The 24,736-nt window shown below is 38.5% G+C and overlaps 1 protein-coding gene across 3 annotated transcripts in view; it reads right to left on the bottom strand.

The window, feature by feature from the left end:
* Positions 1 to 429: 429 nt before the first annotated feature.
* LOC108444230 (neuronal acetylcholine receptor subunit alpha-7) overlaps positions 430 to 24,736 on the bottom strand; it is a 39,474-nt gene continuing 15,167 nt past the window's right edge. For all 3 annotated transcript variants that reach the window (XM_037542924.1, XM_037542925.1, XM_017725265.2), the window contains 6 exons: positions 24,401 to 24,480; positions 19,630 to 19,797; positions 16,135 to 16,329; positions 5,852 to 5,938; positions 4,135 to 4,244; positions 430 to 2,944 (listed from right to left, as the gene is read on the bottom strand). In XM_037542924.1, coding sequence (XP_037398821.1) covers positions 2,363 to 2,944; positions 4,135 to 4,244; positions 5,852 to 5,938; positions 16,135 to 16,329; positions 19,630 to 19,797; positions 24,401 to 24,480 — 1,222 coding nt within the window. In that variant the 3' untranslated portion in view covers positions 430 to 2,362. The remainder of the gene's footprint in view (positions 2,945 to 4,134; positions 4,245 to 5,851; positions 5,939 to 16,134; positions 16,330 to 19,629; positions 19,798 to 24,400; positions 24,481 to 24,736) is intronic.

The raw sequence follows: 24,736 nt of genomic DNA on the forward strand, positions 1-24,736 counted from the left end.
TGTGCACTGTGCTCACAGCAGCTCTATTATCCCCTCAGCCCACGATTCATTTTACTTGACCATTTTCCAGACTCTCAACTGATGCAGGATATTTTTTGTTACTCTACCTTTAAATACTGATATGTAAATGACCTCTGTTTTTTGTGTGTATATAAATATGTAAATTGTGTGCATATAAATATGCTCATCACTGTGACAACCAATGAATTTTAAATGGGCTGTTTTTGCATCTTATTCCCATTATGAACTATAACTATATGTACTGGGGACTGAATGATACATTTTAAAATGTTAAAAATATTTACATTCAAAAAACTCAAGAATGATGGTTTTCCATAATAGTGCCCCTTTGCAGATAGACTATTGTGGTAAAGGCATAACCTTAGGGCTTCGGAAAAGTGCAAGGCTTATGAAACATAAAATCTGACATTTAGAAAAATACATTTATTTGTAAAGGGCTCACAAAACTGGAATGCACAAATGCACAAACATGAGAAGGAGAGCAAAGAAGGGAGAGAAGAAAGAAAACCAGGGCTCCATTTAGCAGACAGGAATGCTGACACCCAATTCTTTTTCTTTTGGTGCTTGACTGGATTTGTGTGTAATCAGTAATAATCACCTGCTGAAATGTTAAACATGGAACGTGAAATTCATACTGTGTTGATTGTTGTTTACACTAAGGAACTGCAATTTGTAGGTGTGCAACTCAAATTCAAGGCGAGGTTTTCAGGTGACATGATTCAGTTTGACCAAAGTTGATACAGAAACACTGAGACTTTCTGTGGGACAAGAAAAAGCTAGAAATACCTTTATGAAAACTACTTCAAGAGTCACTGTACACGTACACCAACAACCTGTAATACCAATACCGAACAATAAGAGTACACTTAATCATACATAACTCACAATGAGATATCTCAAACATTGTGTGTATTGCTGTAAAAAGTGAGTAACTGGTGAGCCTGTATTCACCTGTGTAACCTGTGTATAAACCCAGTGGCGCAGACGGTTTCAAAGATCGTTTCTATTTTAACAGTAAATGTTTACAGAGAATTCGTTTAACAGTGTGGCTTTAAAGCCTGGAGGACACAGACCCAACGCTCTCCAACAAGCATCAACAAAACAATCCAAAGTGTGGGTACAGTGTCAAGAAGTCAAAAATATAGTTAAGTGGAGGTAAAAAAAAAAAAACACACACAAAAAAAAAAAAACATAATTGGGCAAGAATATGGCAAGATTTAATCGCTAATCACATATAAATCACACTTTTTTGATCATGTCATGTATATCCTGAGTACTTAAAGAAGTGACCTGACTGACCAACTTCCAGTCCAGTGGTGCCTGAAGTGATCTCATAATGAGAACATCTGCGGACATCTATGAGAAATTGTCAGCTAGATGCGGGTAGTAAAGGAACCATTAAGATGGGAACAGAGCGTGAAATTTCTTAACCAACCCAAACACTTTGTGAAGGCAGAGTGCAAAGTACGGTGTGCCCTTTTCAACATTGTCTTGGTGTACAACAAGTCTGTCAGTAGCCCATGGACGTTGTGTAAGTTAGCATGGCTGAAAAGTCCCCTGAACTCCACTAAAGCATGTAGATGTGTGTTGTGTATGTGTAGAAAACAGAAAAAAAAATTGTTTTGCATGTGTTAGTGATTGTGATGCAAAACAGCATGGACTAGAGGAATCTGGGGTTGGGTTTTAGGAGGGGCATCCAGTTTTTTGAGGCAGATTTCACCAATCAAGCACCCCAGACATGCACTCTCATTACAAGATCAAGTCTGACCCTGCAAGACTGACCAACTGCGTGTTTCATTACAAAGACAGCATAATTAGGTCTGTTTAATTGGATTTAGTGCAGCACAGCATGTAAAAAGCTGAATATCATTTGTGCTTGTAATTTCAAATGTTGCACTACTTTGTTTTATCAACTTGTTTTTTGTCTGTTCCTATTTTTTAAATCTCTAATTAATTAAACTAATTACTGGGATACTTATTGTGCATCAGGAAAATGTTAGATAAACTGTGATGTTATGTTTTCACCATACTGCCACTCCTACTAACTGTAAATGTGTTTGTTGTGTGAAGACTAATGGGAAGTACTAATACTCACACAAAGAAAAGTTAGCATGGTTGTTGGCAGTCTCATTCACAGTAGTATTAATTTGGCCGAATGTTTTAATAATTGCTTGCTATTCTATGAATTTGTTCATTTGGTTCTTATTCTAAACCTTCTAAACACAACTGTCAACCCTGGATTATTAGTGCTGATTGGAGAATGTTGGGTTGGTGTGGTCTTCAAAATATTTCAGAAATGACCTTTGCGTAAGAAATAAGAGTCTTCATGTTTCTTTCGGCTTTAATTGAAGAAGTCTTTTGATATGGCCTCCACAAAGTTGGGTGCAGACATAAGAATACCAAAAGTGCAGAGGATGGTGAAGATAGAGAAGGCCATAAGACAGAGGCGATCGATAACAGCCGCCGCAAACTTCCACTCATTACACACGCTCTCATCTTCATCCTGGTTCCGAAATCTCCTCGCGATGTACCTCAGTTCCTCCAGAATCTTAGCTAATTCGGTCTCTGAAGCCCCACCTATGATACTTCCATTGACTCCACCTCCAACTCCAACCCCACCTTGATATGATGAAACCGTTGCCCCTGGCAACAGCACGTCCTCTTCGCTGGCTCCCATGAGGCGGCCACAGAGCACCCCTGAGTCAGGTGAGGTAGTGTAGTGCACTCCCTCCATGCCCCTGAAGCCGATGTACAGCATGTTGCTGTTGTTGGGCTGCAGCGCCCCCTGGCTGACGGACAGCTCAACGCTGGACACGCTGCCCCTGCGCAGCTGCTTGTTGTGGCAGGCTGAGCGGACACGCTCCTCACCCGGCCTCCGCATGCGCAGAAACCACGCGCACCAATTCAGCAGCAGCACACGAGTCTGCACACAACAGAAAAACAGTAAAGCAAACGTCAGACAAAACAAATATGTGACCTGTTTAACCACTTTGAGTGATTTAGACCCTGAATCACCATTTTGAGCTGCTTTTAACAAGCTTTCTGTTGATAGCAGTTTTATTGGTGTTCTTATATATAAGACAAGATAATTCTCACTGACTGTATTAGCAGTCATTAAACCTTGTTTTTGAGAAAACGCACCCTAAATTTTGCAATTCAATTAAAAAAAAAAATAAACAACTTAGAACACTTATTCAACTTTAAGGTAGTATTAACACATCCAGAACAGTGCGCATTTGCATACAATCTGGGAAACGTCTTCATCTCACCAGTGAACATTTACTGATTGGATGAGAGACAGAGAGAGAGATACTTAATTTAAAGCTCACCAGCCTCTAAAACAAAATGAGTTAATTATTGAAATAGCTTCCTCTTAATGAGTAGTGAATGTATTGTATTTTTGACAGCTTAAATCTACACTTACAGTTAGAACTTAATGAAAGCTGAGATTTTATTTTTCTTAACAAACCAGCAATTTTATGTTGATACATTATATTTTCATTTATACATGTTTGTACACTGGATTGTAAAGGAAGAATAATAACCAGGCTTGAAAAACTAAAAAAAATCCAACAAAACTCAAAAACAGGGAAAGTTCTGAACTAAATGTTTTGAACTCTGCACAAATGTGTAACTGTGACTTCCACTTCAAATAACAAATCTTCTACTTTAACATTTATATAAAAACCTTTTCAAACCGATGAGAAAAGTCATACAAAGTGAGTCCATTAAATAATCTTTGTACGGCATAGTTAACTGTTTATATGAACTCAAATCAGGTCAAATGCCTAATGGCATTACACAGCAATTTCACACAGCAATTTTACTGAATCATAAGCACTCTAAATACCATTTACATCATTTCAAAAACCGCAAAGTTACGCAATACACATATTAAGCAATTTAACTGCCACTTTTAGGTGGATATCTTAGACACTGGGCACAAAATAACTCCAACACCCAGGGCACATTCTTATTCCTGTCACAACTGTGTCCCAGCAGACTGAGCCTACAGACCCTGTCCTCCACCTGACCACATGCTTTAACCTTCAAGAGCTAAATGAGAGAGAAAGAGAGGTGGAGAGAGGAGGTAAGAGAAGGAAGACTGCTTACCCACTTTGGCATCTTGCCACCATCTGGGTCATGATGGTGGTACTGTAACACGAGCACTGTAGCAATGACTGACAGCCCTACAATCACCATTGTGGTGGCAAAGTACTGAGCTGAAACACACACACACACACACACACACACACACACACACACACACACACACACACACATTTCTGAAATCACAAAAGAATGAATGATCTGTTTGTGATTAGAGGCAAAATATATAGCTTAGATGTTTAGAGAGAGAGAGGAAGAGGAGGTCTTTGAGCTGGGTGACTCTGGAATGGAGGAGAATGATGTACTATGAGCACTTTAGGACTTGCTTCTGAGAGTCTGAGAAATACAGACAGTTTACTTACAAATCTTTACCGCTGAGCAACGTCTCATTGCTCCTGTGCTTAATATCATGGCTTTATTGAACATTGTGTGTGGAAACACACTGGCAATTAATGGTTCAAAAAATGTCCAATAATCAAACAACCCTATATCTGTTTAACATCTATTATCAGTGTTATGTTTGTTCTTTGATGATTTAATGGTACATTTTAATGTTTTCATTAGCTCCCTGGAATCTGCCACATTCGATCATGTTTTGTAGCAACCGTGAACAAAAGCAGAAATACTTGATCAGTCACAGGGCTATTGTATTTGTATTTATGCTATTTATCCAGCAAATGTGTTTTGGTTATTACATATTGCTTTTTGGGCAAGAAACTTCAACCTTAAGCAAGTGGGAAAAGATTGGACATTTTATTTGGTATTTGCCATTTTGTATCAGCTTTTTAAATCAATGTGTCAAAATCTGCACAAAACTATATGGACGTAAACCTAGCTGGTGTCAGAAACTACATACCACTGCTGTCGGAACAAAACCTCACATCTCCAGTTTTTGAGTTTTTGACATGGCTGATGCACTTTACATTGCGTGTAATCTTCGTGGTGAATGGATCAAAAGAAACAGCCCAGAAGGACTTGGGAAAAAAGTCTGGTTCCATTTACCTTCATTAAAAGTCAATCGTTTTTTTCTTTTTACTGTAAAGTTATCATTTTGGAGAACAAGGTTTTGTTCCGACAGAAGCGATAAGTGAGTCTATTTAATATTACCTCGATGACTGACATAGGTTGTGTGTGATGATTCAGGCAGGCAGTTTTCCCAATGCTAATTGGTGGTTATTTGCTCCAGGAAAGCTAAAGATGCAAACTTTGCTCACCAAACATGTCTTGGCTAATTCTCTACATCTGTGCTAAAATTGTGTAAATTTGATTTTTTAATTACCTACTGCTATGAACTGTAATGTACTACTTTGGGTGCTGAACCCTCTACTGAACTTCAGAGGTAGTCACTGAATATCCTTAGAATATTGGGGAGCTCATGGAAATTGTGGCAATAATTAAAAAGTGCAAAGGGTCCAAATCTGAATTGCAGAAGAGACCAAATGCTTTCTCGCGACTCATTTCATCATGTCTCGGGTACAGTTCCTTTCCTGCTGCTCAGATTTACTGACTTGGTTAGGAAACCCAGCTGAGGATGATCTATAGCAGTGAAATTGACAAATGAGGCCAGAGGCAGCCTCACTTTTCAACTAAAGAGCTTGCTGTCCCCTCTCTGCCTTATCAGCTCCCTCTGTCACTTACATTACACTCCTCAAACTGTCTAATCAGCATGGACCCTGCTTAGACTTGATACCTAATCACCATGATGGACAACTTTACTTACCAATCAGTGGCACTGAATCTGATGTTGCTGGCATGATTTCAGCCACCAGGAGCATGAAGACAGTCAGTGACAGCAGGACAGTGATTCCTACAGGAGAAGATAGATGATCGGTAAACTGTAAGTGAAACGCAATCAGTCTCATTTATCTTTATGTCCCAGAAAGCATATGTGAGTAAACTCAGGCTTTTTAAATTCTACACAATAAATCATTTCTTCTCCTCCCATCAGCACTTCAAGGCCACTGTAGCATCAGAATGACACCTCATTAGCTTCCTCCAATAGAGCTCAGTGTTAGAGCTTCAGAAGAAACTGTTTTTAGAGAGGCAAGACACAGTTCTTCTAAAGTCAGCAGACCCTACAGAACTGTGGAAAAGACAAACTACGCTTCATCTACCTTCCAATGAAATGCCATAAACAGGTATTTATTTACAGGAAATATTTCTGAGCATAATTGAGACATTTCTATTAAAAAAAGAAAGAAAAAGTGAAAATACAAGAGTTTCCAAAAATGTAGTTCAAAAACCTGATGAAAAGATACATAATAAAGATACAAAGGACGCCTAAGTACCATGCAAGACCTGGTAGACCAGCAAAACTGACAGATAAACAGTACTTGAAGCTTTAATCTTTAACAAGCTTCACTTTTGCCTCAGATCAGAAAAAGCCATCACTGAGGAAAAGATATACATATAAAAAAGAAGACAATTTGCAAATTGAATAATGAGTAGCTGGTGGTCTCAGAACAGTGGACTGACTACCCAGATCAGACTTCAACATCACTGAGTGTGTTTGGGATTATTTGTGTTGTGAGAAACAGAAAATGCAACCAATTTTTAAGACTGAACTTTGGAGTTGTGAAAGATTGTGAAAGACACTGCAGATTTAGAAAAAAACAGGAAGTGATGGAAGAATGAAAAGAATGGAAGCTGCAATAAAAGAAGCCAAACAGGTCCATGCTATGCCTCCCAATTTCACCTGCCACAAACTCACCTCAAAACAAACCATGCAAGACCTGGTAGACCACCAGATGGCCCAGAGGCTTCAATTCAACATTCAAGCTTCAATTTTTTGGTAAACACGTTAAATACATTTTTTTCTGCCTTTTCCTGACTCTGAAAAAATGACTAAACATTCAACAAATAAATGGTGGTCTGACTTTTGCACAGTACTGTACATGCAAAGTAATCCTGCTTCTATCTCTAACCACAGAGCATGACTCACTGCCCACGGCCCAAAAGTTCCTTAATGAACGCTGTAGATCGATAAACCTCTACAAATCCAAGTGATCAACACAGAGTAAATCAACATGATTTCAGCTCATTAGCAGGCACTACATATCACCACTGATGTTACAAAGCCTTGTACCTTGCACATGTTTTAAAAGACAGAAGAAAAGCTTTACTTTACTCTCTTTTTAAAGTAAGGAGATTTAGGACAGTTTCTATAAGTCCATTCATCATGAAATGTTCAAGAGTAGCTGACATTTTCAAACGGTTTAAAAGGTTTAGACGGCTTTAATATGACAGGAGTCATTAACATGACAGCAGCTGCTCATCAACAGGCATTTCTGCAAAGCTATTTCTGTGTTTATCTGTTACTTTGATGAGATTAATCTGGGCTCCAGGCGATCTGAGGTGCAGGACTAATCTTACAGTAGCTTTTTAAAGCAATTTTGAATTTCAAACACTCACTTGAACTGTGAATATGACTTCCCAAAAACACCTAACATACCCCTCATGTTCAGGGCCATAACCCGAGCCACATTTAGTGAGGCCCATTCTGCAGAAATGCGACATGTGCATGAACAAACTGCCGACAATGAGTATTACATAAAGTGCAAGTCTCTTATCTGCTTTATGTTTTTACCTCTTCATTAGTCGTATTAGTCATCTGTAATGTCATTGTACATTTTCCTCTCCCTCATTCATTTACAATCGTTTCTTTTAAAGCAAAGTTGAAGGATTTAGATTTATCATGAGTTTAATTTGTTTAAAAATTTTTGTCAGTACCAAAACACAGATTTGTGATCCATAGGTGGAGCCTTAGTTTAGCCACACCCCTGCATTTTAGAGCTGAAGTGAGACTGCATCCCTGTCCCTCATGACCACATGATGAGCAGTTAGATTGTTTTGTAGCAAATGTGCCCAAAGGTCTGTAAATCAGCATGTTAAATTAAGAACTGGCACTACTGAAACACACATTGCCTGAAATTAAGTCATTTTTTATGTTTTAATAAGATACTTTTATGTGTGTACAAAACTGTATTTTGTAGTTATGTACTGGCTAGTGTTTGAGTTATGCTCAAAATCAGCTAAAACTGAAACAGTCACTATTCATTTCGTAAAGTTTCAGTATTGTTAGGATTATTTTGACAAAATGGAATATTCAATCATTTGTGTTAATGCAATAAACATAATTCAGGTATAAAGATATTAAAAGCAAAGGGACTTTAGTCTAAAGTCAAAGTCAGTTAAAAGTATGAAATGTGTTTGTTGAATGACATGTTGTGTTGCTGTCCAAAGAAAAAAAAATATCCAAAATGGCTCAAAACTTTACAGGAGAAGGAAAAAAAGCTCTTAACATTTAATGTATTGAATGTAACGAGTTGTTTTTTCTAAGTGGGTTTCTTTTGGTCCATTCATCATGAAATTTTCAAACAAACTCTCAAAAACGTCTTCATGGCACCTTTTCAAGAGTGTACCTTCCTCTCCCTCCTAGCTGGTTACTGAAAAATAGAAATACGTCAAAAGTCTGTTGCTTCTCCTCGTTTCCACATTTAATCTAGTGACTGGAGATTCATGACAAAAAACACTCTGAAACTTCGGAGGTAGACCCCATTGCATGTCCTTATTGCTAGATACCACCATGCTAGAGAACACATGAAGACGCACATGGGTTTGCACACTGACAGAAATTCTATATTTCCTTCTCAGCTGGAACCATTCTAAATTCCAACTGCCTGGCCAGACAATACCAGCTTGTTGCTCATATATAGAAAACAATGACTTTGTCCCCCTTTCTCTTTGTCTTCCCACATACACAGAGACAAAGCTTTTGTGGGATCCTCCCTGACTGTTACTTTACCAGCTGAAACCCCTCTCCCTCCAGTTTACCCTGCCACATCTGTCCCCAATAAATTCCTCATCAGCTCCATCACCACAACACCCAGCATTCATACACAATGCAATCAAAGTGAAGCACATAATGCAGCCAAAGCATCTTAATGACTTTTTTCAGGCTTATAATAACTAACCAAGAAATGCAGTCTGTTTGTGTCACATTCAAAAAGGAGAGGAAATGTAACATGGCAAGCTCACAAGAACTGACAATGTTTCGCCTGTAGGCTTCGTCAGGTCATGAATGGACGAGATGTCATTTCTTATCAGCTTTGTCCAGTTACACTTGTGCTGTCAACCATGGCAACATAAAAAGCCTGGTTCAGGGGTGGAGAGACACTGGAAAATGCTCTTGTATAAACAATTATAAAAATGTCTTTAGTGCATAGAGGAAACCTAGAAAGATTGGGAATCCTTAAGAATAATTTGGATCTATCTATCTATCTATCTATCTATCTATCTATCTATCTATCTATCTATCTATCTATAGATATATATATTATACAAAAAACACAAAAAACTTATCACATAGTTATACACTATACTGAACAAAGTGATCCAATATCAAGTGCCTTTGTTGGCAAAAGTATATAAAGTATGTATAGAGGATAATGAGACTCAGGTGGTTCAATCAACTACACAACTATCAAGCATTAGTGCCATATTTATACAAATCAACTTCATTATCTTGACTATCAAAAGAGAATTTAAACTATGTATTATCCTCATGCAAACTGCCATGTCAAACTAATCACTGACAAATAATTGTAATGGTAAAATTTAATTGATAGATTTTTAATAGAGTAATGGAGTGGGCAGCTCAAATTTGAACCTCATCAGAATAACAATATCATGATATAAAACTGATGCCACCATGCCACTCTACATATGAAACTATTAGAAAAGCTTGCACAGAGGTGATATTAGTTCTACAGCGCTTGTAAAAACCAAAGAAGAAATGACTATAACACAGTGAATAACTAAATGTAGTCCCTTCTGTTAACATTTGGACATGGATCTGCACAAATGGGGCACAGACAGTCCCTAGAGTATTACAGGGTAAAACAGCCGGAGCTGTGTGTCACTTGCTCAGGGGATACAGGTCTGCTGAGGTGAGCAGACACATGCAGCCTTTAGAGAAGTGCCAGAAGGAACAGATCAAATTCCTCTTAATCTCGTGGAAGCAAGTCATATATACACACAAAATGGGTGAGTAGATTAAACTTAAATACACGCTTTCAGTCATTCAGAGCGGTTTAATATGAAATGTTCAATCTAGAGAAACTTACTGACTTTCCAGGGGTCTAAAGACCTCAATGCCTCTGAACGCTCCCTCACAGAAATTTACATGAAATGTTTATGAATACTCTGCGTGATGCCTCACACATTGTTTTATGACAAATTTTAGGACTAACAAATATTCTTCAAACCCATTCATGGCAAAGAGGTCCATACACGGAGCTGTTAGGTAAAACAATCCCCAATGAAAACTATTTTACTGTAATCAAAATTACATAAAAAAACTAATAAGGCATTTCTAGGTTGACTGATGGATTTGGAGGTAAATAAAACTTTTTTGCATTGTAAATATTATGACCTCTGGTTCCTATCACCACCAGAGTGTACAGAATTCAGAGGCAGTATGTTTTGTTTACATCTCAATCACTGAATTATGAGAAACAGAGAAACAGAATACATTGGGTAAGGGAGGAGACAAACCCCCCCCCCCCAGACTGAGTTCCTAAGGGAACTCAGTCTAGGAACAGAGAAAAAAACACCTCAGCATTAGCACACAGTTCCACACACACAAAGTCCATAACTTGCCACGGGGATGGGGGCGGGGGGTGCAGACAAATCCAGCGTAGTAAGCGGCCACCCGGATCTGCAGCCATCCGGCGCTGATCAACAGACCCGTCATACCATACCAGGGGGGTAAAGCGGCGAAGGCGTTGGAAGGGGGAGGGGGTAGGAGGGAGGGGAGGGGGGGGGGGGGAGTGGAGGGGGGGGGGGGGGGGGGGGGGGGGGGATAAGGGCCTGAAGAAGGCGCCCTGCTCGGCATCCCAGTCCAGGTATCTCACAGTTCGCAGGGTGGAATGGCGATAACACAGCAAACGCCATGGAGACAACCTTGATCGGGCCCAGGCAGAGTCAACAATCAGCAGATCCAGGGAAGAGGGGGAGGAGGATAAGAGAGGGTCTGTTTCTCATGCCGTCTTCCTGTCCTGTCTCCCCCCTTGTCATATTGTATGTGCTCGGACGGGTTGATCATAATTTCGCTGGTTACTTTGGTGACTATGTGACAATAAAGGCTTCATTCATTCATATCATTATTCAGAAATTTTGATAAAATTGGTAGAATTCTGTTTTAAATAATGACTTGTCAGTTTTCTTTTTTAAATTATTGTTAAAGGCTCATATTGAAACTCTTTAGGTGGTATAAACAGCTAGACAAGCCTAAGTACTGGTATGTGCTGACATCACAAGGGGGTAGGGGGTAGGGGGTAGGGGGCAGTCGTGGGCTGGAGGTTAGGGAACTGGCCCTGTGACCAGGAGGTTGCTGGTTCAATCCCCAGGGCTGACAGCACATGACTGAGGTGTCCTGAGCAAGACACCTAACCCCCAATTGCTCCCTGGGCACCGTGGATAGGGCTCTCGGCAAGAGAGTGCTCACAGCCCCCCTAATGTGTGTGTGGCACTATTTATACTATAGTATATATATACTATAGTTTAGCACTATTCACAAAGTAGTACTGTCACACATATTTACATGCAGGATATCCTTCCAGGGTGTCTACAACACAAACACAGCCATTTTATTTAGTATCCAAAACTGCCAGTGGATCTACATGTCTTCTGAGGTTTATATGTAATGTTGATTAAGATAAAATAGTGTAAAATCTGAAAAAATATGTTTCCTTTGGGCATATATTTGCCTTATGTATCTCTACACTACAAATGTGTTTAAAAATGTGTTTTAGGCCAAAGTCCTCTCCAAACTGTCACCAAGTAATATGAAATACAGTGCAGCAGGCACCATTTCAAGTAATAGCTTTCTGTGAGGGAGATTTTTTGAGGCAGTAAAACCATTTCCATTATCACCAAAGCGAACAACTCGGACACAACTTGTTCGTTTATATCTAACTATATCTAAAAAAACAATGGAATTCCCCTTGCAAGAGATGCATCAAACTGGCATTTATAAAGGTTTATCTCTGCAGCTCTTGTTCTACAGCAGCTTTTTAAATGCCAGATTGTGACTGTACTAACACTTATTTGCCAATTAGGGAGCTTTCCGACCCACTACACCTTTAATTTTCCTTATCGCACACAACAGACACCCTCCTACAGCAAGACAAGCTTGTTATGACTCAGTCTTATCCTCAGTAGCAGATATACATGCCTCTACCACATCCTTATCAGACAATTTTTGAGAATGTGCTAATGCACTTACTTTCACACAGCCACTTTTCCATTTATCATCACAGATTGTGGCTCATTTAAAAACAAAAAAGATTTTTCAACACTGAATCTATAAACTAAACTGGACACTGTTTCGCCAATTCATATTTTGACCGTAATTTCAGGTGTTTCCATTTTCAATTATCACTTCCACCTCACCTGCCACCTCCAGTGTGGACACACAATCACACAAGATGTCATACAAGATAGTGATCAATGTTCTTACACAGTGTTCTACTTCTGACTCTTCAGTTGTATGTAAAAGTGCGGCTGCCCCAGGTCAGTTTTGCTGATTTTCTAAGTGAAAATAATTTAATAATTTACATCCTCTACATACATTTCTGCACATTTTAATACACAATTAATGGTTATTTGCTGAATGTCTTCTTCTTCTTTCGGCTGCTCCCTTTAGGGGTCGCCACAGCGGATCATCTGCCTCCATCTTGCCCTATCCACTGCCTCCTCTACTTTTACACCAACCATCTCCATGTCCACCTTCACTACATCCATAAACCTTCTCTGAGGTCTACCTCTTCTCCTTCTACCCGGCAGCTCCATCTCCAACATTCTTTGCCCAATATATCCACTATTCCTCCTCAACACATGTCCAAACCATCTCAACCTGGCCTCTCTGGCTTTATCTCCAAACTGCTCCACCTTCACTGTCCCTCTGATCTGCTTATTTCTAATCTTGAGTTATTTGCTGAATGTAACATTGAAAACAAACAAACAAACAAAATAAAAACAAACTCAGCAAATAACTAGAACTAACTAGAAGTAACTAGAAATATTTCATTTAAGTTCAATTACTTTCACTCAAGAAAATCAAAAATCAACAAAGTGTGTAATTTGACCTGTGGTCAAACAATGTTCAAATATTTGCATATAACTGTATTTGCTCTGGTGAAATAACAACTATTTGTCCCAAAAATGAGTTCAAGTAATGTAAACCAGATGTTCCCTGTCCAGTCCTCAGAGACTCCACCCAGTCCGCACTGTGGTTCTATTTTTGTTCTAGCTCTGAACACACCTGAGCCAGGTATTCAAAGACTGTCTCTGGCTCAGTTGTGTTAGGAACTGGAAAAAGAGAAAAGAAATCTGGAGTGGCTGGGGATCCCTGAGGACTGAACAGAGAAAAACTGATATAACACAACCCACATTCCCAAAAACAGCATGAAATCCCACACGCATTTAAATTTATCCCTATTTCTTGTTTTAAAAAATGACATCTGCATTATTAATAAGTAAAACATACAGCAATATTACTTTTTCATCTGATGATCTTGAGACACAGTCTTAGTGAAGCAGTGGAAGCAGCTAAATGGAAGTGGCATTTAGTGTCATTGATGCACAGTGTTATCAATTCTTAACCACTAAATCAATTAATAAAGGACACAATGACAAGACACTGTGTATGTGAGTCAAAAACATTTTCGCTTTTATCTTTCCAAAGTTTCTATGGAATGATGATAGACATGCATGGGTTTTAAAATTGAATTAAATCTTTCAAAATAGACGTCTCACAATGTTCTCAATGAATCTCAGCTAAGCAGCAGCGGAAGTCAACTCAGTTACCATTATAGCTTAAGTTATATCAGCAAAGTCACTTTATCAACAACTGAATTTGCCCCAGATTCATACAGAACAGTAGAGAGGGGAAAATAATATATTGACTTATGTTTCCTAGTAGCTCTGCTGAAGCCTCTTCTTTTACTTGCCTTCTCTCATTCTCTCTTACTACCTGTGTTAGACAGTTACACAGTTATGTTCCTATAAAAAGATTATATGCAGTGGTTACATTAAGAAAGAATATGCTAATATGATCTATGACCCCCCCCCCCCCGAAATATTTTTATTTGGCTTTCCAAATACAACTCAAAGAGTTTATGCATATGTTGTAATTAAGCTCAGGTTGTGATGCATATAAAAAGAAAAAGACAAATATCAAAGGGGGGGGTGTAATAAAAAAAATAAAATAATGATAATAATAAAGAAAAAAAAACAGGCAACAAATAAGTACATTATGTACAGACATAGTAAAAGCCTTCAATTAAAAACTGACTCCTGCACAGCAACGTTCTTTACATATGATGGCAGTAAACACAGCACTTAAATTGCATTGTTTGGATACACAAAACAGAAAGAAAAGCTGCACGGTAGGTGGGGACATCAGTTATCTTTCCTCTATATGGCCCAATATTGGTTGCCATATTTTGGCAAAAACCTCTGGTCTATTGGTTAGACTGTATCGTAGCTGCTCCAAACGGAGCACATTAGCAAAATTTCTGATCCATGCTTCAAATGATGGTGCAGCTTCTGATTTCCACTGTTGTAATATTAATCTGTTTGCCAAATGTACACCAAGAGAAATTGCTTGTTTCTGAAATTTATTCAGACATAAATTAGAGTCTCTTATTCCCAATATTGCAACTAAGGGGTCTGGCACACAGGTTCTATCGAATGCTACAGAAGTCAAAAACAGACTTCCAAAACTTCTGAAGTCTAGAGCATGTCCAAAATTGATGAAGCAATGTTCCTTCTTCAGTATTACATTTACTGCATATGGGGGAAATCTCAGGAAAATTCTTATGTAATTTGGCCTTTGAATAGTGAAGTCTATGAACTATTTTAAACTGTATTTATAAAACATTTGCTGATATTCTTTAAAGCATCTTCCCACTGTTCATGAGTAATCTCTATACCAAGTTCTTCCATCCATGCTTATTTGAAAGAATTAGACTGGATGGTAATGTGATCACATAAGATGTTATAAAAAGCAGAAGCCGTTCCTTTTGTATTTGGACAGATAGAAAAAATCTTCTCCAAAGGTGAATGATGCGGTTTGGTTTCAAATTCAGCTAAATGTGTTCTGGTGAAATGCTAAATTTGTAAATATGTGAAAAAATGTATGTAGTTTGCAGTTGTTGGAAAGAAGCAAAACAGCTGTCAATGTAAAGATCTCCAATAGTTTTTAAACCTTTGTTTTTCCATTGCATGATCTACGGCCTTTACCAGAAGACTAAAAATGGCCTGAAAAAAAAACTGCTGTACTGAAAAAACAAGGTATATCCTCTCACATGAATGTCATAATTTTGTTTACACTGAGAACTGGACAGTCATTAAATCATACACACATCAGATTCACATCAGTACACAGCAATTTCACATTAAAAACTTGTAATTCTTCATGTAAACAGGCTTTATATCCACTACCATGATGCTAATTTCTCTATAAGGTTTGCAAATTATGCTAGCACCAAGCTAACAGATGTAGTTATGTTATAGATCGGTTCCAACTGATCAGGTCAATGACTGAAAGTTCCACTTCTACCGCCAAAATGCACGTGCACCTTTGTAATATTATTTTTTGGAAAGGTTTATAGTAAGGTGGCCATCAGTCCAGGATTCTCCTGAATGGTCCTGGGTTTTGGAAAAAAATTAATACCATTCCTAGACACAAAATGTCTGAATTTAACAATTTTCACATGTTAACATTTCTTATGAAGTTTAAACTGCTTATTTATATGAAATTAAACCATTTTAATACAAAGAATGTTTGATTAGTTCAGATTTCCCTTAACGTTGTTTTAGAAAAGTGTTTTGTTGGTCATATTTAAGCACTAGGAAACACTGCAATGTGATAAATGAGGAGAGAGAAAGCTAGCGAAAGAGAGGAAGTATCATTTTGCGTGTGTGTGTGTGCATTACCCAGTGAAATCTTTTCTCCTGAGTCAGCGGGCAGCAGGAACACCAGCAGTGCGAGGGTGGAGATGAGCACACAGGGGATGAGGAGGTTCAGCCCGTAGTACAGCGTTCTCCTTCTCATTACCACCGTGAAGGTAACATCAGGATACGGCTCCTTACAGCAGTCGTAAAACCTCTCATTCCGCCGGCCAGGAACCTCTAAGACACACACACACACACATAAATAATGCAAATAAAACTATTCAGGATTCAGTGAAATAAGTACTTGTTTAATTGGCAGGTATCTTTGCAATCAACACATTAAACTATCAGCAAAATAGCAGCCCTACTCTGTCCTTCACACACGGTTATGAAAAACAGGCTGTGAACTCTTTGAAATGATCTGCATTTTTGCACAGATAGCTACTGCATAAATAAGGCCTTCTATGCCTTTAGAGAAGGTTTAAAGATTTCTGGGAACTAAAAAATACATCTGTCATTTTCTGTTCATTTTTATTTAACCTCTATAAGTGTTGCAGTAATACTCTTATTTCCGGCGTAAGATCTTGAAATCTATTCAATCAAAATTTACTTCCTGTGGTATCTCCTCTAGCTCCCCCATCAATTAGGCCTTCAGGTGCTGGACAGATGGCACATGGTAGATTAACTACCAACATAATTAAGCAGTGACAGTGGAACCATCCAGTCACGTTTTGATTTACAATAGATGGGCAAGACTCCTAACACTACATTCACCAGTAAAATGACTGAATTGCATGAATTGTAAGTAGCTCTGGACAAGACCCGGAGAGAGCAAGGCCAATTGTGCTCTCTTGGACTCCCAGCTATGGATGGCTGTAGCATCATCAGGGATCAAACTCGCGATCTCCTGATGATAGGGCCAATGCCACTCAAGAGCCCATCAATTCTTCCTTTGATGGCCTGCTTCAAGAAATGCAAGAACATTTCAGATTAAAGTGAGGACTCTAAAAAGTGAGATTTCTTGATTTATTTTTGTGTTTTGAATCATGTTACATGACCCAGCCTCCCGTGTATTTAGGATCACAGACAACCCGGTATCCCACTATAGAAATTCCTGAATAAAATCTGAAATGTATTGGTCCCTCAGTGACCCAAAGATGTCCAGTAAAGAGCTCCACACAGTTACACTCCCTCCACCATGCTTCATGATAGAGATAAGGATCTGGTAAGAAGAGTCTTTTTGTTCCTGTAGCAGTTTCATAAACACAGCTGTCCTAGGGAGAGCAGCAATGGCACTGCATGTCTTTTACTTGTAAATCTACTAAACTGTGGAGTCATGGATCCCCAAGTTCTTTCCAGTCTTATCGCATTCAGCAATGTTACTTTACAGGTCCATATTAGGCCATGTTACCTTTTGAGGTCAACTGGCAAATGACGTTTGAATATTTTAAGAACAATTTGTCTATAAAGTCACACTTTTCTAAAGAGTTTGCACAGTTTTTCTCTATTGTACTAACACACTACAGGACCCTAGAATGAATTGGTACTGTAATTATAATAGCTGTAAGCCTAGACACTCACTCATACTGTCTGACTGCACTGAAAACTAGTTTTAAGCACTCATAGAAATATTCCTTGCACACTCAGCAGAATTCATCAAAGAACAGGTTTAACCTTTACAAGGACCAGTACAAGAGGAATCATCAAATTTTCTCAAGTGGATGCCTGTATCTTCACATGATTTTCAATTATGTCGGTGTTCTATGGCCCATTGACTAAAGGCTTGTGTTTCTTCTCCCTTCCTCTCACCCTCCCAGATTTCCCTGAGCAAATAGGGGTGCTTAATCTTTCTGCTGACCACCAAACAGGACAACACTGCTCATTATTCTTTACCATCAGCCTTCTTAGAGCCTAATTGTGACCCTAGTCATCAACACATAAAACACTGAACCAAGGTCAGAAGTAAGGGTGATTCTTCAAAATATCTCTACTTTTCCCTGAACTATGAGAGACTCCGACTCCTCATTCCCTCACACATACATTAGAGTAGCCATCCTGTATTCTCAGCATTTGCTGGTGGTCTCTGTATTGCTATAATCTGTTCAGCAAAGCCTCAATACATCAGAAATGTATACCTTACCCTGAAGAAGTGATCATTTTAAACTAGCAACAACAGTATAATATACAGTGCTTCTAAATTACTATATTCTGCAGTAGTGTTACACTTTGGTTTCATAGCCAATAAACAAGACATACTCTGTCAGTATTATTATTATTATTATTATTATTATTATTATATCATATCATCTCTGCTATGGACAATAACACCTTAACACTAAGCCACTTTAAAGAACAACAAAACAGTCACTTTAAAATGTATACTGTCTCTATGTCTTGTGTATATTTTGCGTATATTTTCTCTAGACTTTGTGTATATTTCATATGTTTAAATTTTTATTTATTTATTTTTTATATGTATGTATGTATATATGTGTGTGTGTGTGTGTGTGTGTGTGTGTGTGTGTGTATGTATATCGCTGCTGTCAGAACAAAACCCTGTATCTCCAAAATGGTAACTTTACAGGAGAGAGAAAAAACATACTCTATTTTACTTACTTATGTTCTGTAGAGTGATTACCTGAGCCTCACCACAGGCATTTCAATGCATAAATGTCTTGATATGTTGTGCAAATGACAAATAAACTTGAAACTTGATACATAAAATCTACTGGTTACCAAGAGAGTTACTGAAAGAAGCAATGTTGTTTTCCATTGCTTTCTTTCATACCTTTCAAATCCACTATGTAAACAGTTTTCTCTGTGACAACAATCCTTGCATTAATGAAAATATGTAATCTGGACAAATTCAAATTACAAAAGAACTCCACTCATGGCTAATTCCTTCATTATCTCCATCTGCCAATAGGAATGGCTAATTATTTTGCAATTTGCCACAAATCTACAGAGATGGCTTCCACAGCTAATGGCCACAATCTACAAATAACATTCTGCATGTTTATTCCAAACAATACCCACAATTCTGTCCCTAATCAAGAATTCAGGGAAGAGAAATGTCACTTGTGCATCAGGGGATACTGCATAATTACATATCATACAAAAAGCTGATTAGAGGTTCAACCCCTTTAGACAGAGCAGAAACAGCAACATATCAGGATCCTGCAGGGTCATACTGCAGTTTATGTGGAGTCCTCAGCTGTCAGTTATGTATAGTTCTGTACAACAGTCTTAGGCTAATCAATAAAATGGAGATGATTAGAAGGACACAGGTTTGATTCCTCTTCTCTGTGATACACCTCAGTTATTGCATGGATTATCTAAATTCCAAAACCAGTACACCAAATTGAATTAATGAGGTATTGATTAGCTTAAACTACTACAAATACTGGTCTCTCTTCAAGAGATGTAAATGACAGACATAAATCAGAATGTATTATTTATTATTGTTTATATGTTCTATATCTGTATGTTGTTCTAATTTTAGTGTTTTTTGGGGAAATACATGTTTGCGGCACCTACCCACTAGGTCCCACTCTCCATTGGCAATGTATCCTGTGATATCTGCATCCAGCATCTGTAGATCCAGAGACCATCCACCGTACGTCCATGAGCCGAACTTCAGATCACACCGCTGCACGTCAAAGGGGAACCAGCGAACGTCTATGTAGCAGGTGCTCTTAAAAATTCCTGTACCGAACAGATGAAGAGGGGTCATTTAAAACGGATCACAGCAAAATCATTAAGGTTAAAATGTTAAAAAACAACAATTAAATGTATGAGAGAGAGCGCCCTTTTGTATTTAGGTCAAGCAGGTCCTGGACATACTTAAAAAACCCTTAAAAAAGCCTTTCAAGCTCTTGCTGTGATGAGAAGCCTTACCTGGAGCCTACCATCAGAGTTTTCTTCTAGGAATGATGCTGCTTAACTCTGCTAGAGAGGGCTGGTTTAGGGGCTCATCACATTTCTAATGCTTATGTTTTTCCTGGCACAGTCACACTAGGCTCATCAGAGGTTTGGGACCTACATTTCTTGGAAAGATGCTCTGGGACAATGTCTAATACTATACAATTAAAATTTTAATTTAATTCAACTAAATACGCATGTCATGACAGCAGCAAAGATGAAAAGAAAGAAAAAGGAATAAAGCAGAACAGAGAGCAGGAGTTGAGGCTGGAGGAGAGTGGATGGGGTGAATACGCTCTTTAATTTAAACTACGCGTGTCCCTCAGAAGACAAATGTCCATGAATCCAATTTGTTCCCAATCACTGAGCAGCTGCAAAATGTTCCAGGCCCGTCTCCTTCCCTCATCCGCCCAGCCATTCCTGCTCTCTGGCATTACTTTCTCAAAGCAATAAGGGCCTCCAGACCCTTCTCAATGACCCTCTGGGTATTCCGTATCTACCACAAATGCTTACTCATTTGCCTGCATCCCATCATGCTCCTCCCTCATGGAAGCATTTTCTGTGAGGGAGTAATGGCAGCGTTTGTGCAGACATTGATTTCTGTCTGCAAAGGGACTTTTTTTCACAGCAGCACTCTCAGCAAAAAGCTGAGGATAGAGGTTAAAGTGATTGTGTATATGTGTGTGTAAAGGTGGGCTGAGAGGTGACAGGTGAAAACATTGAGGGCAACGTAGAGATAAGCAGCCTGGGGGGCCCCATAGTGACATTCCTGCCAAAAAAGCTGAGCCGGAGGGCCTACACAGCACTTAAGTCCTCTGAATCATAATCTGTTGTGAAGCATGTCTTGACATTTATTCAATACACTTCAGTGGGGTGTCAGACTCACGTTGTAGAGACCCACAGTGCTGTTCAATTTAATGTTTCACTGCTCTAACTAAGCTTACAGGGGGAGAGGTTTGACATACATCTGATAGGTTGAATCAATTGAAAACACTGCACTGTGGCCTTGTAGGACTGAACTCTGACATCTCTGCTTAAGAGCGTGTGTGCACTGATCCAAGGTCAGCACTGGTGAGTTCAACACCAACATTACAACTGTGTCCAATTAAATGAATCTGTCTCAGACAGACCATAACTCTGAGATCCTAATGACATTCTTAAAGGTCATAAACTGGATTAATGTTAGAGTGGTGACCACACTACATACCGGATAAATAATGTAGGTCATACTTGGCAGTATTATTGTTTGTATGAAAGGGTAGAAACATACTAAACAAATAAAGCAAAGCAAACACTCAACACAGTTATTTACAACAGCCCAAAACACCTAAAATAATCTGGAAAGGTGTATATACCACATTTCATCTTGAGCTGAACTCACACCTTGTATTTATTTAGCATAACTTGCATTAGCACCTAGCCACCATTCAAATACCAGCATGTCAGAAAACATGTTAAACATATTCAAGCAAAGCAGAACATAATTTGAATGTTAAGGCTTGGAAAAGTTGATTAGCATATGGCACTGTTTATTAATGTCTAATTACACACTGATTTGCACTTCACTGAGTAAAATCGTGTGGCTGATTAATAATTTACAAGTGCACGTAATGCAATACACCTCCAAGATCTATGCAGCAAAACTTTTCACACTTTGCACTGCATTACACTGGATTTGTAGGACGTTGGCAAAGAAAGTTTTTGTACAGTAACTGCCTTCAGTTATAATTGCTGGCTATTACATCAACATGAAGAAGAAACAACTGGATTTGAAATGCAAATGAATATAAAGTTAAAGTGAAGACCTGGAGCTTTAATTAGAGGCTATGCATGTTCATTCTGGACATGTATTATATAACAAATACAGACATTTTTACAGACATTTCCTTCCATAAGTAATTGGACAAGCTCCCCAGGTGTTTCTTGGACAGCTGTAACAAAAGGTCTAGAGTTGATTTTAGATTTGGCATTTCCCATGGAATCTGCTGCAGCTGTACCAATCAATCAATACATCAATGCCAGGACATTATCAGAATAAATCGGTCTCAGACAAGGCAGAAAATATATGAATGTGAATCGTATAGGATACAGAAAGCAACAAGACCCTGGTGAACATAGCGAAAGAAATGACTCATCAGCAAAGTTCATATTTCAAACACGGTGGCTCAATTAAAAAGTAAATTATGCCAATTAGACTGAAGGCAAAAAAACCCTCTGGAACAAGCAGGTACTGACAATGACTGCATTACAGGGCCTAATCCCATCACCAGGGATGCTACTCAGCATCTATGTAACTATGGATCTATGACTTTAGGCAATCACTGCTTGCAAAGAATTTCTTTATGTAAACATAACATATATAAATACTCTCAAAGCAGACACTTCACACTTTAAACCACTGCATTCACATGAAAGCAGATGAAGTGACTATAAGCAGTGCTACTGCTCTTTTAATAGAGGGATCAGGTCAGCTCTCTGGTGTGTAGAGACCAGGCTTCTCTATTACTTGGAACCTGAGGCTGCATTCTGATTATCAGAGGCATATCTCTCCCTTTGTGTGTACGAATGAATTAGAACAGATTTACTTGAATAAGTACAGAAAGATATTAATACAAAAAGATGAGCACAGATTAACGAGGATGTCTGGGAAAGAAAAGAAAAGCTAGGGGTGCACCAGCACAATTTTTGGATACCAGACCTTGCGTATCTGCAATTTACTGACTATATTGGTTAATAGCAGGTAAGTGGACATCATTTGTAGTCCAAAATGTCTTGTATTTCTAATGCTGAATTCATGCTCCTTTTTACAATTTAGGCTCATGCACAATTTCAATACTTACTAAGTTTGCTTCACACTGTCTGTATATGCCATTTTCATTTAAACTCATGGAAAATAGTTTATGAGTAATTTAGGATTGAGTCTATGTTTGTATTGTACTGTATTTTGTATTGGGTTATTCCACCAAATCTATAGAACACACATGCCTATTCCATCAGACAGACAGAAAAAACAAATACTTCCTTTTTACATGCATACTGATACAAACAAATGCTGTTGCTACAAGTGGTTTTATTATTTAAAATGCATTATAGACCACTTTCAAGTTTTTTTTTTAATATATGTTGTTGGGAGTGGGCTTTACACATATGTGAAATATCAATGCTATCATTAATATGACCTTTATTAAAGAAACATGTGTTGTCTATTAAATGTCAGCTGTTGTTCTTCTCAAAAACCCATTATTTCCAAAATGGTTAGAAATGGATATAGAGTATTTTGGAAGTAAACTTTTCACATTGTTGCTCTCCATAGAAAAACATGAAGCATGCATTTCCAAAATAAAACTTTACAGGAGAGGGCAAAAACATTCTTATCTTTTAATGTAACTTAGAGATTTAGGAGCATGTCTACTGGTCCATCATGAAAGTTTCATACAATGTAGAGGACATCTGCCATGTTCAAATGAGCAACAAAAAATGAGATTTTTCCTTGGACAGCGACAATTGCTTTTAGAAACATACTGCACTGTGCTTTTATGGTGCTACAGTAACTCCCACCCTAAAAAACAAAACACAGCTTCTAATGCACTAGGTAAGCCATCTCATACACCCTTAGAAATAAACGTTCCACACAGTACCAAAAAAGGGTTCCTTGGCTTATAGCAATAGTGAAACCTTTCTTAGTGATTTATAGAACCATTTATAAAAAGTTTTGTTAAATAACTATATATAATTGTGTTTTTCCATCAAAGGGAAAGACCATTTATGCATTTCTTTGAGTGTTAATCGCTGTATAAAGAACCACTGCCCTTACAAAAAACCCTTGGTGAACCCTGCAGCGTATGCAAGGCAGTGTTCTAGAAAGAATCACAATGCACAATCACTCCACGGTTCTACCATCTCAAATAAAGCTAAGGCATTTGTGCATTTCCTGTAATAAGCTATTTACCTGGCCAGTTTGGTGGAGAACTGCACTTTCCAATCCACTCCAAACTCCATCAATGAGGATGTCCATTGGCTACTAAGTGACTTTCTTTTGTTGGCTCACTACAGAATGATGTGCATCAATCAGAGCATGAGTCATGCAAATTATATGTATATTAGGGCTGATTCACTCTGTGACCTTAGCAAAGGATACACACACACACACACACACACACACACACACACACACACACACACACACACACACACACACACACACACACACACACACACACGTCACTGGTGTGTGGGTGCTTGCTTCCATGTACAGAAGCTGATCCATCAGGTGATCATAGATCATTCAGAGAGGTCAAATCTGTACTCTATCAGCAAAACTGGCGAATAAAGGTCAGTAATGGCAGTTAACGTCAGTGACATTTACGAGGAGTCATCAGCAGCATACCTGGTGGTAGATACTGGCAGTAGCCCGATGAGTTGACTAGCACATTGGTGTGGAAAGTAGCATCGAACCTCTCATCAGCACTGTGAAAAAGCACAGGAGAATCACAGTCAGTACTTAGCAAACATAAAAATCTATCTTTGCTGCCTCAGTTTGGCAAACAGGGTCATAAAGATTTCTGATGGCACTGATCCACTTATCCGGTTCAGACTATGGGACTGCAGGTTAAATCATTACTGTCTAGAGCATCACAAAGCAGGCACAGCAGACACAAGTCCTTCACTGAAGCCATGATGCAAAAGCAGGAGCTTGCTGCATCTATATGCCTCAGAGCAGAAG

This window comes from Pygocentrus nattereri, chromosome 11 (assembly GCF_015220715.1).
Source record: "Pygocentrus nattereri isolate fPygNat1 chromosome 11, fPygNat1.pri, whole genome shotgun sequence".
Classification (NCBI taxonomy): Eukaryota; Metazoa; Chordata; class Actinopteri; order Characiformes; family Serrasalmidae; genus Pygocentrus; species Pygocentrus nattereri.